This window comes from Sorghum bicolor, chromosome 9, assembly GCF_000003195.3.
Source record: "Sorghum bicolor cultivar BTx623 chromosome 9, Sorghum_bicolor_NCBIv3, whole genome shotgun sequence".
In the NCBI taxonomy this organism is placed as follows: domain Eukaryota; kingdom Viridiplantae; phylum Streptophyta; class Magnoliopsida; order Poales; family Poaceae; genus Sorghum; species Sorghum bicolor.
Genome location: NC_012878.2, coordinates 54,207,273 through 54,223,331, shown reverse-complemented (window position 1 = coordinate 54,223,331; position 16,059 = coordinate 54,207,273). Strand labels below are relative to the sequence as shown.

Below are 16,059 nucleotides of genomic sequence, written 5' to 3'. Positions count from 1 at the left end.
CAGGCTAGTACCTTATTGAGTATAGGTATGTCTCACTATTAACAGGGATACATCGCTGAACTCTGACAAATGAAAATGCTCAAGAAAACCTTTTGTGAGAAATCTAGAGAGAAAGATCTAACCGGATTGGACAATCGACTTGGCTAGGTTTGGTAATGTAGCAGGTAGCTTTTAAGAGAAACCTATGAATACCTCTCCCACTCTACTTGAGCTGGTTGTTGGTGCCTTCCACCTTCCATGCATGCATAAGAACCAATGTTTTTCTTCCATACCTCTCTTTTTGTGGGCGATAAGTGATTATAGAGTAAAATCCTTAGTTTGTTCTGAGAGATTTGGAAGTTTGAGTCTTACTAGTCTTAGATAGCTTATATGAGATGTCAAAGCCTTGAGCACTTAAGCAAGCCAAGGTTTTGGTTGAGTATTTGTTGTTTTAGGTTAAACCTCCTAGGCTATTCGACAGTGTCAATGAGTACTTAAGTTTGTGGAGTGTTGTAGGAAGCTTGTGCAGGCTATGATCCTGCCCTAGGAAGAGAAAATATAAACTAGTGAAATGTGGAAAGTGGTTGAGAGTAGAGTGCACCTCGAAGTGGCCACTCTCGATCTCATAATAGAGAAGTAGGATCCAAGTGGGGATGTGAATTCCGAGGAAATGCATAATTGTGTATTCTCTCTTTGTGTGTCTCGCTTTTGTGTTACATTGAATATCGTGTTTACTTTATTGTGTAAAACAGAAGTTGTTGATAAAGATGTGCCAAACAGAACCTAAAATCAAAACACTACACGCATTAACAAAATTATTTAATTGTAGATTATATGTCACATAATTGTTTTTTCAATCTAGACCTAGGTCATCATAACATCTATTATTTTTGTGACTGATCTTATATTTTCCTAGTAAATCTAAATGATTAGATCATCAAAACATCTTATATATTTCATTAATCTTGTAATTTCTACATTCTCGTATGTCCTTTTAACACGATTATGAGGGTGGGGAGGATCAGAATGTCCTTTGGGGGGTTGAAATCCTGCCATTGCCTTGTTTAGTTCACCTAAAAATTTTAAAACTTTTCAAAATTCTCCGTCACCTAAGATCTTGTAGCACATGCATGAAACATTAAATATAGACGAAAATAAAAACTAATTGTACAATTTATCTATAATTTATGAAATGAATGTTTTGAGCCTAGTTAATCTATAGTTGAACGATAGCTATCAAATGCAAACGAAAATACTACAGTGTCAAAATAAAAAAAATCACAAAGGCCCATATATCCAACGGCGAACGGCCCGTTGGCCTCTCGACCAAAACCTCAACCGCCTTTGCTAGTTGCTACCTCCCGCCTAAACAAGAACTTCCTCCGCGCTCCCCTTCCGTCCGCGCACCAAATCAAGAAACGCCACCCCGTTCTTGGATTCTTGATCAGTCCACCGCGCGCACGCCGACGCAGACTCAGCAATGGAGTTCTTTGAGAATGCGCGTTCCGTGCGGCTGAAGAGCCACCTCGGCACGTACCTCTGCGCCGCCGACGACGCCGAGGTCGTCTCCCACGGCTACCGCCGCAACTCCCGCGGCACCGTCTGGGCCGTGGAGCCCGCCGGCGACGAGTACGTCCGCCTGCAGGGCCAGCGCGGGCTCTACCTCGGCGCCGCTGACCCCGCTGCGGCACTCGACGCCGCCACGCCCAGCTGCAGGGTCGTCCAGGGCGTGCCGTCCACCCCCAACGACAGCGCCTTCCTCTGGACGCCGCGGCGGGAGGGCGCGGAGCGCGGCGGCGCCGGGTGCCTCACCCTGTCCGGGCCACTCGGCCGCCTCCTCCGCGCCAGCTTCGGGGAGACGCCGCGGGACAACGCCGTCACCCTCGACTTCGATGTCGGCCTGGAGGAGAGCGCGTGGGTGGTCGAGGGCGTCCCCGCGGAGCAGGCGGCGCGCCCGCCGCCCTGCCGCGCCCAGTCCTGCGAAGCTCGGATGCAGGCGACCGCGGCGACGTCGGACACCGCGTCCAGCTCCTTCGTCAGGTTCTACTCCGCCAAGGTACTCGAACAGAAGCGTGACCCTGATTGTGATTGGCTTGTTTGCTTCGTTCTTTCCTGATCTGATGCTTTCGGTTCTTGCATTTTTTTTTCCAAGCGTGTTCTTCTCGGTTGATTTCTTGGAGAACGAACGCCTCTTGTTGAGTCTCTAAGATTCATTCTAGCGAAATTGACATCTTGTTCGCGCAATTAGTTAACTTGGGGTAAAAAAGAACGCTAACTTGATTGGTTTTGGGGTAATTGAAGCTTGTTCTTGATCGTTCTGTTCTGAACGAAAGCGTTCTGCTGAATTGATTCATTTGTTGATCATGTTATATGAGCTTAATGGTCTTGATCAATTCGTATCCAATGCTAAGAAGAAATTCGTTATGATTTTTTTTCCAGGAATCCAAAACCAATGTCGAGGAGCCGCCATCAATCGAGGAGCCTCTGCACATGCCAGCGCGGCGCACCATCTTCCACAACACGGCCAGGGAGGACGGCGCCGTGGACGACTTCGACGAGGGGACTTGGAGGTACTTCACGTTCGACGAGCAGAGCCTGTCCGCACTGAGCCGGAGGCTGCAAGAGGAGACCAAGCACAAGGACTTCGTCATCTGCCGCCGGAGCGGCGGCGCCGTGCCTAGGCTGTTCCCCGTCGTCCTGGACCTGCCGCCCGGCAACGACGAGATGGAGTTTGTCCTGGTCCTGGTGCCATCTAGAGGTGCTACTCTACTACTACTGGAGCTTATGGCTCTCCTGAACATATTCTAGGCATTATGAAACAATTGCTAACATTGTGCATCAACTGTAACTGCAGCGGCAAATGATCTTCAGTGGCCATAGGAACATGACCTGGTGATACCTTTGACAAGGATGGGGAGTAATTTGGCAGTTCGGCAAGAACTGAACATTTTTGTTCTAGTGTATAAACTGTAGAAGTCTAGAGCAGTGCATAACGGAAACTGAAATTTATTGTTAATGCTCTGAAATTTCAATCACCTCGGGGGTTTAGGAAGCTCAATTTTGGTTTCGTCCTCTAGTTCTGGACACTGAACTTGTAGTTAGCTTGAAACAGACTAGCAGATGGACAAAGGTTGTCAGGAAGGTGTGCTGAATTGTGTTCAGGAATGATCATGGAGATTTCTTTAGTTATTCCATCTGTTGTGAGTTGCTATACTTTTTATTTCTGATGCAGTGATTTTAATCTGCCTTTGTTGTCAGATTGGCTTTGCCTTGGCAGAAATCGTAATTTACAGATGCTTGAAGCCGAGTCGTTTCAATCTTCATTTGAACAAGCCAAGAAGCGATCAGTTCACAACAGCCAACTGTAAATCCTGTAGAAGTTCAGGACATGCACCAACATTTGTTCACTGTTTGAGAAAATCTGAACCATACAATGATACAACATGAACCAAAACAACACTATCCTAAAGGGAACGCTTTGCATAACCCCAGCTATATGATATCTACTGATCTCTATTTCTCACTGTCGCCCTCACCCCCGCGCACCCAGTATATGAACAAAAACTTCTAGAAGGGTGACACTGACAAGATAAAACCATGCAGAATAATGCATCAACAAGCCATTTGGTCCCGGAAAGTTGCTATCTCCTCAAACACAGGCAGCCTCCTTGACCTGAACGGCGTCCACTCATTCATCATAAGATCTAGTTTACCCATGATCTCTTCATGGACACTGAGGCCAACTTCAAACGGCGATGAAACACACTTCAATGGGTTTAGTTCGCGGAGAAGCTGCTCAGCACGGGCAACCACCTTTTCATCTTCTGATCCATAGATTCTACGTAGTCGAACATCCTCGAGTGCTTGTCGTGCCTCCTCGTGCCTACCCTGCTTAATTAGGCACAACCCAAGGTTGCACGCCCTGTTGGCATCAGGTTCAATAGTTTGAGCCTTACGGTACACCAATTCGGCGGCTTCAAAGTTGTTCTGCTGCATGTAAGCCCAGCCAAGATTGCCCTGTGACATATACCAGACATTTTTTTTCAGCAAGCTGACTAGCTGTGCACAACTGAAAACTTCGTGGACAGGCGAATAAAGTTATCAGAATGAGTAACCAGGGGAGCACAAATGGTACCAGAATGCGAGACGTCTCTTGTTGGATTGAGACCTGAAACTTCTTGCCATGGGATCGTGCTTTCTTTGTCGCCTTCCCGTTGAAGGCCTCACCGAGGTATATCATCTTCAGCTTCTGTTTCAGAAGCTCAATCTGTTCCTCAACTTTCCCGCATTTCTGAAAGATGTGACCGCATCACATTAGAATGTAGGAACTCTTGAGCACTTGTGCAAAGATTTGCAGCGGCAAAAGGTGTACCTTGTAGAGATCAATGAGGAGGTTGTCGAGGGATTCTTGAGCCTGCTTGGAGCAAAGGTGCCTGAAGGATCTGATGGCCTCGATTGCCTCCTCAGAACGATCCTGCTGCTTCATCACCACGGCCATGTCCTTCAGGGCACTGTCGACCCTGTCCCCTGAGTTGATTGCCTTCCAGAACCACACAATTGCCATATCCGGTTGCTTCTCCACAAGCTGATTCATGCAATGAAAAAAATAACATCCAAGTTAGTGCTCAGGGCTGTTTTAGATGGAGTTGAGGAAAATCCTGTATAGTAAGGCCTTGTTTAGTTCCTAAAAATTTTCAAGATTTCCCATCACATCGAATATTGCGGCACATAAAATTAATTGCACATGTAAATCGCGAGATGAATCTTTTAAGCCTAGTTACTCTATGATTGGACAATGTTTGTCAAATAAAAACGAAAGTGCTATAGTGTCGAAATCCAAAAAATTTTGTGAACTGAACAAGGCCTAAGCATAAATTAAGCTGTCACAATTAAGTGTTTAGGTACTTAATTCTAATAATCAGTTACGAATCACATCATTTACTGAAGCAGTGAATAACTTTATACTACCCGTTGGACCACTCCCCGTTTGAGACAACCATGTACTCGACGCCCAATATGGCAGTCAATAAACAGTGTATCTAAAAGCATAGAACCGAATAAAAAGAACTATCACAGTCAATATCCATATAAAGTAAAAGGCAATCTAGTCGTAAAGTTGCAAATACACGATATCAAGTTTCTACTGACGAACACAGCGAAGACGCTAAGATGTTGGAATATCGTGATTATGAAGAAAATTACTTCTAGGATTTGCCAAAAAAAAAAGGGCATACTAACTCATGAGTATATACATAAGCTAACAATAGCGCCAGGGTTGCTGCTATGCCGCGATGGAGTATTGCTATTACAATCTCGACTTCTCGAGTAGTCAAGAAAAGGCAGCAGGGATAATCAGCAAGTGCAGGAAGGAAGGACTGTAACCTGGAGGTGCTTGGCTACGACGTACGGGCTGTCGCCGGCGGGCACCTTGTGGACAACATGGAATAGATCCTTCTTGTCCCCGCCGGCAACACCACCACCGCCTCTCCTCTTTGAAGAAGCCATGGTGGCTGAGGTCCGAATGGGGAGAGACGAGAGAGGAGCAGAGGTGGGCGATGAGAACGAGCAACGTCCGCTGATAGGCGGTTTCTTGTCGCGGTTTGCGGGATCTGGGGGCAACGAAGAGGGGACCGGGAGAAGGAAGATGAGGGGGGTGGAGTGAACCTGGACGGGATGGCGTCCAGATTCCGGAGACGGGGTTGGATGGGGACATGGCGCCCATCCAGCTGAGCCGCGGAGGCAGGTGTGGGTGACGTGTGATGATCCGAGGCCGGGTGCAACGACGTGCTTGCGGCGCCTTGAGGTTGATGGCGTTGGCGTGGGGAGAACTGACCCGAGTGAGTGGTGATGGACAGAACAAGAAGGTTAATTACTCCGCTCACATCAGCACTGAACACGTCCAAATGTGTTTGGATCTAGGCCTTGTTTGGTCGCTCTTGTTTTATTTAACTTATATAACATCGAATATTAGATACATATATAAAGTACTAAATATAGACTATTTACAAAACTAAAACATAGCTAGAGATAAGCCTGGGCAAAGTACCCGATACCCATTACGCGTACCCGAATTATCTGGACCCAGACCCGAATTACCCGAACCCGAGGTACCCGATCCTAAATTCGGATAGTTATTTTTATTATCCAAAATTAGTTTGGGTAATTCGGGTAATATGCCCCGTACCCGAACTACCCAAATATTTGTCTATATCTTTGTTTTTATCATGTGTTGTTAGTTAAATATTAGAACTTATCAATTTATTAGAACATAATTCTCTTTGTTTGAACAAGTGATAGTAATATATTATTCTCTACAAAATGCTATTGAAATTCTATACAAATTGCTGCTGAAATTATATATAAATTGCTATTGAAATTTTGTATAGTGTGTTGTTTTTTGAAAATTCGGGTAAATCGGGAATACCCGAATCTGAACCCGAATTATCGGGTACCCGAAATGCGGATAGTGTTTTTTCAGGACTAATATCGGGTACCAATTTTCATTATCCGAATTTTGAATTACCCGAATTACCCGATCCGAAAAAATCGGGTAACCCGAATGCCCAGGCTTAGCTAGAGAAGAATTTGAGACACGAATCTTTTGAACCTAGTCCTCTAATTGCTAAAAACACAAAAATACTACGATACATGTTAAACTTTAACATCATCAACCAAACACCCCCATGTTGTTTGATCGGCAGAGTTTAACTGGGACTGTTCCATATGGATTTTATCTATTTACATTTTAATACCTCTGGTTATAATAATTAAACATATTTTAGGCATAAAATTTGACTTATAATTAGCTATATGGGCATGTAGGGCCTGTTTGATTTATTAGCACTAAAAATTGGAGTAACAACTAAAATTAGTACTAATAGATTTAAACAAGCCTACTAACTATTAGATATAATAAGGAGCTGCTAACTATTTATTTATTAGTTAGTTTGGAGTTGCTAGCTAATAGGTCCTTAGTTCATATGCAACTTCAAGTCACCATCCAACCACTAATTAGCAGCTGAATCCACTAACTAAAAATTACAACTTACTTAGCTATTTTTTAGTGCTAATATATTCAAATATGTCTTTTTACTTGTGAGACTCAGTTACAGACGCAGACAGTCACAAACACGAGCGCACACTTCATCTTTAAGAACGTATGCACACATACCCTACCCCTAAGTTTTTTTTTGTATTTATTTTATAGTAATACTCCTAGTATTTGTTTGCGATACACAAAATTTCAAACCTACACTTCATGATGTCTGAATTGTCCTTTTGTATTTCTTTATGTACATACATCCTTTTCTACTTCCTCTATTTCAAATTAAAAATATTTTGACTTTTTTTAGATATATATCATTTTTATTATGTATCTAGATATAGTGTACATTTAAGTGCATAACAAAAGTTATATATCTAAGAAAAATTGAAGCATACTATAATTTATAAATAGAGGGAGTATATTTTTTAGTTTTCTCTCTCATTTGTACGTAAACATAATACACGTCTCTCTCATACAAGGGCGATCGGGAGCTCCATGACGGCTTTGTTCCTCTGAGCGGCGTGGATATGACCAAACAAAGCAGATCGACGGCTACTGGGGAGAGAGAGATTTGATTGGACTGGAACATGGGCCGGGTGCGGACTAAGAGCATCTCCAAGGCCCTCTCCAAATCAGTTTTGCATTTAAGGTTATTTGCAAAGTCTCAAAAGAAAATGCAAAGCCTAAAAAGATGTCTATTCCAAGGGCCTTTGCAAAACTGACTTGGCATTCTCAATTTGGACCCGGCAGCGGGTTTTTTTTTCTTTCGCGCGCTGCTTGTTGCGTTTCGCGCGTCCTCGCCGCCGTCGTGTTTGCCGCGGAAAAAACAAACAGGGCGCCGCGAAGTTCCAGGTCGAGTTCGCCGCCGGTTGTTGCCGTCCCGTCTCCCGTGGTCGTCGTCGAGATCGTCCCAGTTCCAGTTCGTCCCAGTTGCCGTTCCCGTTCGTCCCGAAGTTCATCAAGACGTCGCGAAGTTCCAGTTCGTCCCAGGTCGCTGCTGCCTTCGACGGCTTCTAGATCGAAGTTGCTGCTGGTGACGATGCCGCCGCCGACTCCATCAAACAGGCTTGCACTGTGACTCGCCAAGGTTTGTTGTGCGTGAATTCTTGTGTCCGTCCATTAATTTTTTGTATTTTGTTCAATGTTGTGAGGCGCGTAATTGTTCTCAGCTGCGGCGGAAGAGGGCTTCCAGATCACGTCTCCGGAGACAATTGGATGACGAGTCTTCAGAAGACGATGATTTTTTTATATGCGCAGCTGCTCGGATTTTGCACAAATATTCTAGTAAAAAACAAAGACATGCTGGTTCGGTCCCTGGGCATGCTGTCATTCATCGCGATAGAGAAGGCGGCCACCAGAGGATGTATCAGGATTATTTGGCGGATAATCCTACCTATGGTCCAGATTTATTCCGTCGTAGGTTGTTATTCTTTCACATTAGATAATTTCATATTATTTGAATTTTTTTGTCAATGTGTTGAACTATTATTTGTTGTTTTCAGATTCAGAATGAGGAAGCCCCTTTTCCTACGCATCATGAGAGCTGTTGAAGAACGCGATCATTACTTTGTGCAAAAAAGAGATGCGGCAGGTAAAAAGGGTCTTAGTTGCTTCCAGAAAGTTACTGCTGCTCTTCGAATGCTCACATATGGGGTTTCTGCTGATGCCACGGATGAGTATATTCGCATTGGCGAAAGCACCGCTCTCGAGAGCCTACGTAAGTTTGTTACTGCAATTGTAGAAATTTTTGAGGTAGAATATCTGAGACACCCCACTGAGGCTGACATAGCACGCTTGCTAGCGGTCAATGAGAAAAGAGGATTTCCGGGCATGTTAGGGTCCATCGATTGTATGCATTGGAAATGGAAGAATTGTCCAATGGAATCACAGGGCCAGTACAAGGGGCATGAGAACAAGCCAACTATAATTTTAGAAGCTGTTGCATCTTATGACCTTTGGTGTTGGCATGCATTTTACGGGATGCCTGGTTCTCATAATGATATCAATGTTCTTCATCGGTCTCCTCTATTCGACAACCTGGCAGAAGGTAGAGCTCCAGAGGTGAACTATACAATTAATGGCCATGAGTACAATATGGGGTACTTCCTCGCAGATGGTATTTACCCCCCATGGGCGACTTTAGTCAAGACCATCTCAACTCCTATGGGAAACAAGCAGAAGTATTTTGCAACAGCACAAGAAGCAGCAAGGAAGGATGTTGAAAGGGTTTTTAGGGTACTGCAGGCAAGGTTTCCTATCATTAGACAGCCAGGTCGCATGTGGGACAGGGAGACACTTGCGTTGATCATGAGGGCTTGTATTATCATGCACAATATGATTGTTGAAGATGAAAGAGTCGTCGACCCAGATGAGTGGTTCCCGGATGTTGCTGAAAATGTGTGTCCTTCTCATGGCACGCCTACTCGCACACTTGCTGAATTTATCGAAGCCCATAAAAAGATCAGAGACAAGCCAACACACTTTCAGTTGAAAGAAGACCTCATCGAGCACCTATGGAACCGTCATCCTGATTTATACTCCACACATTATGATTTATATACAAGCCAACTATTATTATTTGTACTTCCATCGATTTATTACCATTTGAACAAATGTATTAGCATCTGTTTATTTGATTCTGAATAGTGTAGTCTGGAATGTATTATTTGATTTTGAACAAATGTATTAGTCTGAAAACGTGCATGGTCCTGTAGCAATGCTCAACGTCCCTATCAGGTAGCAATGATCAACGTCCAGGTATCACAAGCAAATTGGCATATCACAAGCAAATTGACATTTATTTCAATAACAAATAATATAGCAAATTGTCCACACTTTGAATGATTTCAAATAAAGCACGTCCAGGTATCACAAAAGCACGCCAAAATAAAATATAAAGTGACAAGGGAAATAATAGTTCCGCAACTAAAGTGGGAAAATGAATAGCTTTGTTCAAACTGAAACTAAAACTAAAACTAAAGGTTGTAACGCGCAAGGATCTTCTTCTTCATTGCGTTGTGCCACTTGAGCTGATCTTCGTCGAGTTTGCTCGTGTCTGCTAGCATTATGTCTTTTTCCTCCTTTAGCAAGTTTGCTTCAGCGACTTTTTCATCATTTGCTAAGCGCTTCTTCTCAAGCTCACGAGCAGCTTCCTCCTTTGCCAAGTTTCCTTCAGCGACTTTGGCTTCATTTTCCAGTCGTTTCTTCTCAAGCTCAATAGCAGCCTTCTCTAACTCAAGAAATTCCTTCTCAACATTCTTGTCATCCTCTCTTGCCTTGTCTCTTTCCCTGTCACGTATCTCCTTCGTTTCCAACATCTTCTGCAAAACTGCAAGAGAGGCGTCGTCCCGCATAGCTTGTTTTACCTGTTTCTGCCCCGGTGGCCTCTTACGCTCTTAACCTGGGGTTGCAACCTCTACCACTTCATCATTGTTGCTCAAAGGGTCACTGCTCGGCGTAGACTCCTTGGTAGTCTTCTGTTTTTTGTTCTTCTGATTTAGTTCAATCCGCAATGTCTTCCACTTGTCTTGATCCTTCAGAATGTGATAACAATGCATAAGAGTGAACTTTTGCTGTTTGTTCTCGTCGTTTTTTCCAACGTATGTCTCCAATGCTGCATTAATCTGTACATGTAAAAAAAATTTAAATATTTATATATTCACAATTGAACCAAAACTTGGAATACAAATGAAAGAACCAAACTACGAAAACTCACCATGTCCTGGATAGTCGATCCACTAGCGTTTCTACGCTCAATTTTCTCGTAGCATGAACAAAACTTGTTCACCTCCCTCTGAATAGTCCCCCACCTGTGCATAATAGAAGCCTCTGTCCTATCAATGGTAGATGTCTTTTTGTCCCTGTGTTCGTTAAAAAATACACGAATTCTACTCCAAAATGTTGACCGAGGTTGATTCGCACCGACAATTGCATCTTTGCTAACTTGCAACCAAGCTGAGCATATGATTTTGTCCTCCTCTATGTCAAATTTCTTTTGCCTATGGGAGGCACCCTTTTTAGCACAACGCACACCAACAGAAGGAACTACAGCTGGCTGTGATTGCATATGATCAACTTGAAATTCAGAAGAATCATTATTACTATTGAACTCATTGTCCTGCGTCAGCGAAAAATTCAAGTCCAAATCCAAGCCCAATGCAACATCACTCGGATCAGCGTCTGATGTGAGTATGCCGGTATAGTATCCAACGTCCTCCGTTACAAAGGAATCTGCTAATGGAAAGAACAACACATGTCACTAGATGAACAAAAATTAAATATATCAAAAAATTAAGGCCTTGTTTACTTTCAAAAAATTTTGCAAAATATGATAGTAACACTTTCGTTTGTATTTGACAAATATTGTCTAATTATGGACTAACTAGACTCAAAACATTCGTCTCGTCAATCCCGACCAAACTGTGCAATTAGTTTTTATTTTCATCTATATTTAATACTCCATATATACGTCTAAAGATTCGATGTGACTGGGAATCTGAAAAATTTTACAAAATTTTTGGGGAACTAAACAAGGCCTAACATGTTCTTTACATAGACATTCAGGTTTCTATTCAACATGAAAATAAAACAAAATCGCTGCCACGCCATCAGTGAGCAGTCCATCAATTCAAGGCATATTTAGTCATATCAAATCATCACATCACAACCATGTTAAGGCATTAAACCGTTTCTAGCTAGCTATCGTATGCATCAGATCAGATCATAGGCATTAAATCCTATCTACTGGTCCACCAATTCGATGCATCAGATTAGATCAATATGAAGGCAATAAACTGTATCTACCTATCGTATGGACTACCTTGATGAGATGGAGTCCTCGACAGCCCTGGAGCCCCGGTCACCTGAAGAGCAGGCCGCGTCCGCTGGAGGTCGAGACGTGATGCCGCAGTCACATGGAGGCCGCGTCCGCTAGCTATCGTATGCAGGTCCGCTGGAGGGCTGGAGCAGCGCCGGCGATATGTCCAGATTGCCGGCGATATGTCCAGATCGCGAGAGATAGAGGCCAGGGGGGTCGGCGGCCACGGAGTCGGGCGCGAGTCCGCGAGATATTCCGCGCGTGCGAGGGGAGCACCGGTAGCGCGGGAGGAGATTTTGCCAAACCCAGAGTCCTCTGCATAAATGCCAAGTTGGGAGGAAGATTTGCAAAGTTTGCACAAATGCAAAACTCATTTGCAAAACCATTGGAGCCCTCTTTTTGTGGTTTTTTTGCAAATTATCAAATACAAAACTGATTTGGAGAGGCCCTTGGATATGCTCTAACCGGGCCCAAAAATGTGACCTTGATGGAAAATAATTAAGAAAATGTTTAATTGCTACTTCGAGGTCTGCATTTTTTTTTTGAAAGAGATATATCGGAGCAGTTCTCTTTGAAAAAAAAGGTTATCACCAAAACATCTAGGATGATATTGAATTGTGTTGGTACACGTTGATGGCTTTGACTTGTTGGTGTCACTTGAGAAAGAGTGTAATTGAGATTTTTAACTAAGGATTAGCAGAAAGATTTGGCAACCTAGTCTTGGGTCGTTATATGATCCATACTATCCTCTTCCTTGGATCTAGTCGGTCACGCTGCTCTATGGTTTGCCTATTTCTCACGATCTCTAGAGTATGAGTAAGCATTGTATTCCATGCTTGCTTTTACCCAGGACTAAAGACCTTGACCCATTAGTCTTAATTGGTAACACTAACCCGGACTAAATGTAGATCTTTTAGTCCCGATTAGTTTACTAACTGTAACACCCTAAAAAAATTGTTTTCTGGGAAATAGAGCTAAAATGATTTAATTATGAATTTTTGTGCTCATGAAACATAGGAAAATAATATTTTTCATTAAACTAAAATTCATCATAAGGCTAGCAACATGCTTTTGCATTCATGCTGAGACATATTTTCTTTTGTGTTGATTTCTGTTGGTTAGAAATAATTTGTGCTTTCAAAATTCTATTTGGAAAGGATTTGGAAAAAGAAACAGAAAAGAAATAAAAAAAAAGAAGAGAAAGCTCCTGGAATCCAAGCCGAGGCCCAACTCCCCGGCCCAACCGCGCGCGGCCCGCTTCCCTTCCCTCCCTTCTCCTATCGCTGACAGCACGGGCCCGCTTGGCAGCGACTCCTTTCCCCCTCCTTTCTTCTCCAACGTGACCGAGCCGGGTTTCTCGTTGGTCTCCAAACGGAAATCCCAGAATCTCGGGATTCCTTGCTACCCTTGCCAAATCCGCGCGGTATGCCCCTATAAGACTCCTAAATCAACCCCGCATGCCCCTTTTCGTCCCCAAGCTTTTTAATCCGAGCCCTAGACGCCTCTGTCACGTTCTTTCGGATCTCGCCGAGCTCAAATCCTAGCGCCACCGCGGCAAGCTCTCCTTGCTCCACCTCGGGCCGAACCAAGTGCATAGGTGAAGTCGCGGTGAGCTGCTCGTCATCCCAGAGTTTTCCTTTCGCGAAACGGTGCTCGGAATCGAGAAGCCCGTCGACGCCGACGAGCTCCTTCCGTCCGGCAATGGAATCCACCGTGCCGGAGTTTCTGTAGCTAGCCGGCTCTCTCCATCTCACCTCTCTGGTTTGATTCTGTGCCATCCGATCCTAAATCAATGGCCCAGATTAGAAGATACCTCTTCGTGGCAATTTTCCTAAAGAGTCCCTGCGATCTTTACAAATCAACCCGCGGTCCAAAGCGCATAGATGGAATACGCCTTTCAGTTTTGAAAACGTAAACTGCCTGGCTTGATTCAAAATACGCTTCCTGATATTTACAAGTTTGCCACTGATTTTATAATGCTCATAAAATAATCATTTTAACTCCGTTTTTGTCCATTCAAATTGCGTTAGGTTCGTGTCACACCCGGTTTTAAAGAACAAAACCAAGCTATTCATATGTGTGCCCAGAAAGTCCACACATACAACAACAGAAGCAATAATATCAGAAACAATGTTATATAGCGAAAACATATATACTTATAATTAACACTTACATCAGAGTATCGCGGAAAGGTAACTAATCTTCCGGCTCAATCTGCACAGGGACGGTTGACTGGGGTAACATATGCCTAGCACTTCTTGTATCCTGAGAACATCCTTCATGACTCCATCCTTCTAATCAACTCTTTCTAGTGGACTGGAGTGGTGGGAAATAGCAAGAGTGAGCACATATCGTACTCAACAAGTATAACCAGGGGTTCATGAGGCTCAACTAGCTGACACTGGTTTCACTGCAATTAGCTTTTAATAGTGGATAGCATATTCATAATTAAATAGCAATTGTCAAGGTAACATAAATAATCCATTAATCCCATGATCAAGTGTAAGCATAATTAATCTCATAGCATAAACGATAATCAAATGAACATAATAACATAACAAGCTCATCATCTTGATGTAGATGTCCCCAAGGCCGCTCCTGACCGTGAGCTCGGCTAGTATACCAGTTTTACACTCTGCAGAGGTTGTACATCTTTACCCATGAGTCATGATTTACCCTTTCGCCCGAGGTAGCTAATCTCTTAACCCCCTTTCTAGGGAGGTCGGCAGGGATCACTATGAAGCCTTTCAAAAGTTCGTCTAACATGTTAGGGCCGCAAGGTTTCCTTTGCGAGCAGATATAGATACCCCCCTTCCGAATGGCACAATGACGCGCAGCCTATACACACAGGGACAGGGGCTCGCACTATACCCGTGTCGGTTCAGCCCCTCTAGCGCCCTTTCGGGTAACCGCTAACAAGTTAGAAAAGGTCTTCATACTGAGCTAAAGCCAGAGCCATAATAGCCCTCATGGTTGCACTGTTATCCCGGGTGATCACGTACAGACAAGATCTCATATCGTTATTTGTCATTCTTTTATGTTCATTGCATAGCTATTAATCATCTTACAAGATCATGGATTATATCAAGCACTAGCACATCTACACCCAATGCATATCAAGTAGGTAACAAGGAATCCATGTAACAATCATCTATGATTTTGCTAAGGTCGACAAGGTGATAGCATGCATATGATATATATGTGTAATTATAAGTGAATAGGTAACAAGGATGGTCCCAAGTTATACTTGCCTTAAACACTTGCTCAATTCTCACACCATCAGCTTTTGGTCATCATCTTCTAATCTTCCGCGTCCACGAACAGTTCTTGTCTACTCGTAGCAAACACCACACATAGACAAACATACAAGCAACAAACAAAAATAACTAAGAACAGTACACCGCACAAGTTTAAGCAACATACTATATGAGAGCTTATTTATGAGTCTATTATATGTAGCGTATTTAAATTAATTATATAATTAGAAATATATAAGTTAATATTAATCAAATTAATATTTATTTATAAAAATACGATGTTTACTTTCATTGCTTTTAACTATAAAATTGGTTACATAGATATGAATTAATTTAATATTAATTTAATATTTAGCTATATATAGAAGACATATAGAAGACATGAAGCAAGTTAACTATCGTTGCCATACATTAGGGTATATTGATTCAGACGCGACGCACAAAGAATATATTGAAGTGTGGCTAAAACGATTAAGTTATGATGAAAATGACAATGTTCATCATATTTAACTATACGGAGATTCAAGGCATCCTGAGCAGATCCACGATATATATGAAAGATATAATTTCATGATTGAGGAATAAATAGAGAATAATGATTTATGATGTATGAATGACAAGGCATGACATCAGCACAATATTTGATCAATAAAATAGCGGACAGGAAGATATGCTTCTCACCTGAAAGCTAGCGACAGCAATTTCCAAACAAGCTGCTCGTCAAACATCAAGAGGGGTGGTGGCCAGCATAAGCTAGTATTAAGCAGCCAAGGAGAAGATGTTTATATTAGTTTCAATTCCAAGGGCAAAGAAGTACACCCACGGTGAAGAACTGACGACTTACCCCTGCAAGATTCAGAGCGGAGCAGAACACACACGGCATGGATGGCCAGACGCTGGAGCGGCTCTACAACACTAAGCTCGGAGGATCGGTTATGCCTGCGATGAGGTTGCAACATCAC

At 43.1% G+C, this 16,059-nt stretch overlaps 4 protein-coding genes across 4 annotated transcripts; 3 read left to right on the top strand and 1 right to left on the bottom strand.

Annotated features, from left to right (window-relative positions):
* LOC8080079 lies at positions 1,460–2,095 on the top strand. The gene has a single exon (XM_021448188.1). It carries the CDS (start codon positions 1,460–1,462, stop codon positions 2,093–2,095), a length of 636 nt encoding a protein of 211 aa, XP_021303863.1.
* On the top strand, positions 2,393–2,834 carry LOC110430621. The gene has a single exon (XM_021448459.1). The coding sequence runs from the start codon at positions 2,470–2,472 to the stop codon at positions 2,785–2,787; it is 318 nt and encodes a 105-aa protein (XP_021304134.1). The 5' UTR covers positions 2,393–2,469; the 3' UTR covers positions 2,788–2,834.
* LOC8067482 (protein SULFUR DEFICIENCY-INDUCED 1) lies at positions 3,326–5,748 on the bottom strand. Its single transcript, XM_002439989.2, has 4 exons — positions 5,362–5,748; positions 4,352–4,564; positions 4,115–4,270; positions 3,326–3,996 (listed from the first exon to the last, which is right to left on the bottom strand). The coding sequence occupies exons 1-4, from the start codon at positions 5,482–5,484 to the stop codon at positions 3,592–3,594; spliced, it is 897 nt and encodes a 298-aa protein (XP_002440034.1). The 5' UTR covers positions 5,485–5,748; the 3' UTR covers positions 3,326–3,591.
* LOC110430479 (putative nuclease HARBI1) lies at positions 8,064–9,764 on the top strand. The gene is made up of 3 exons (XM_021448187.1): positions 8,064–8,098; positions 8,527–9,421; positions 9,714–9,764. Exons 1-3 carry the CDS (start codon positions 8,064–8,066, stop codon positions 9,762–9,764), a joined length of 981 nt encoding a protein of 326 aa, XP_021303862.1.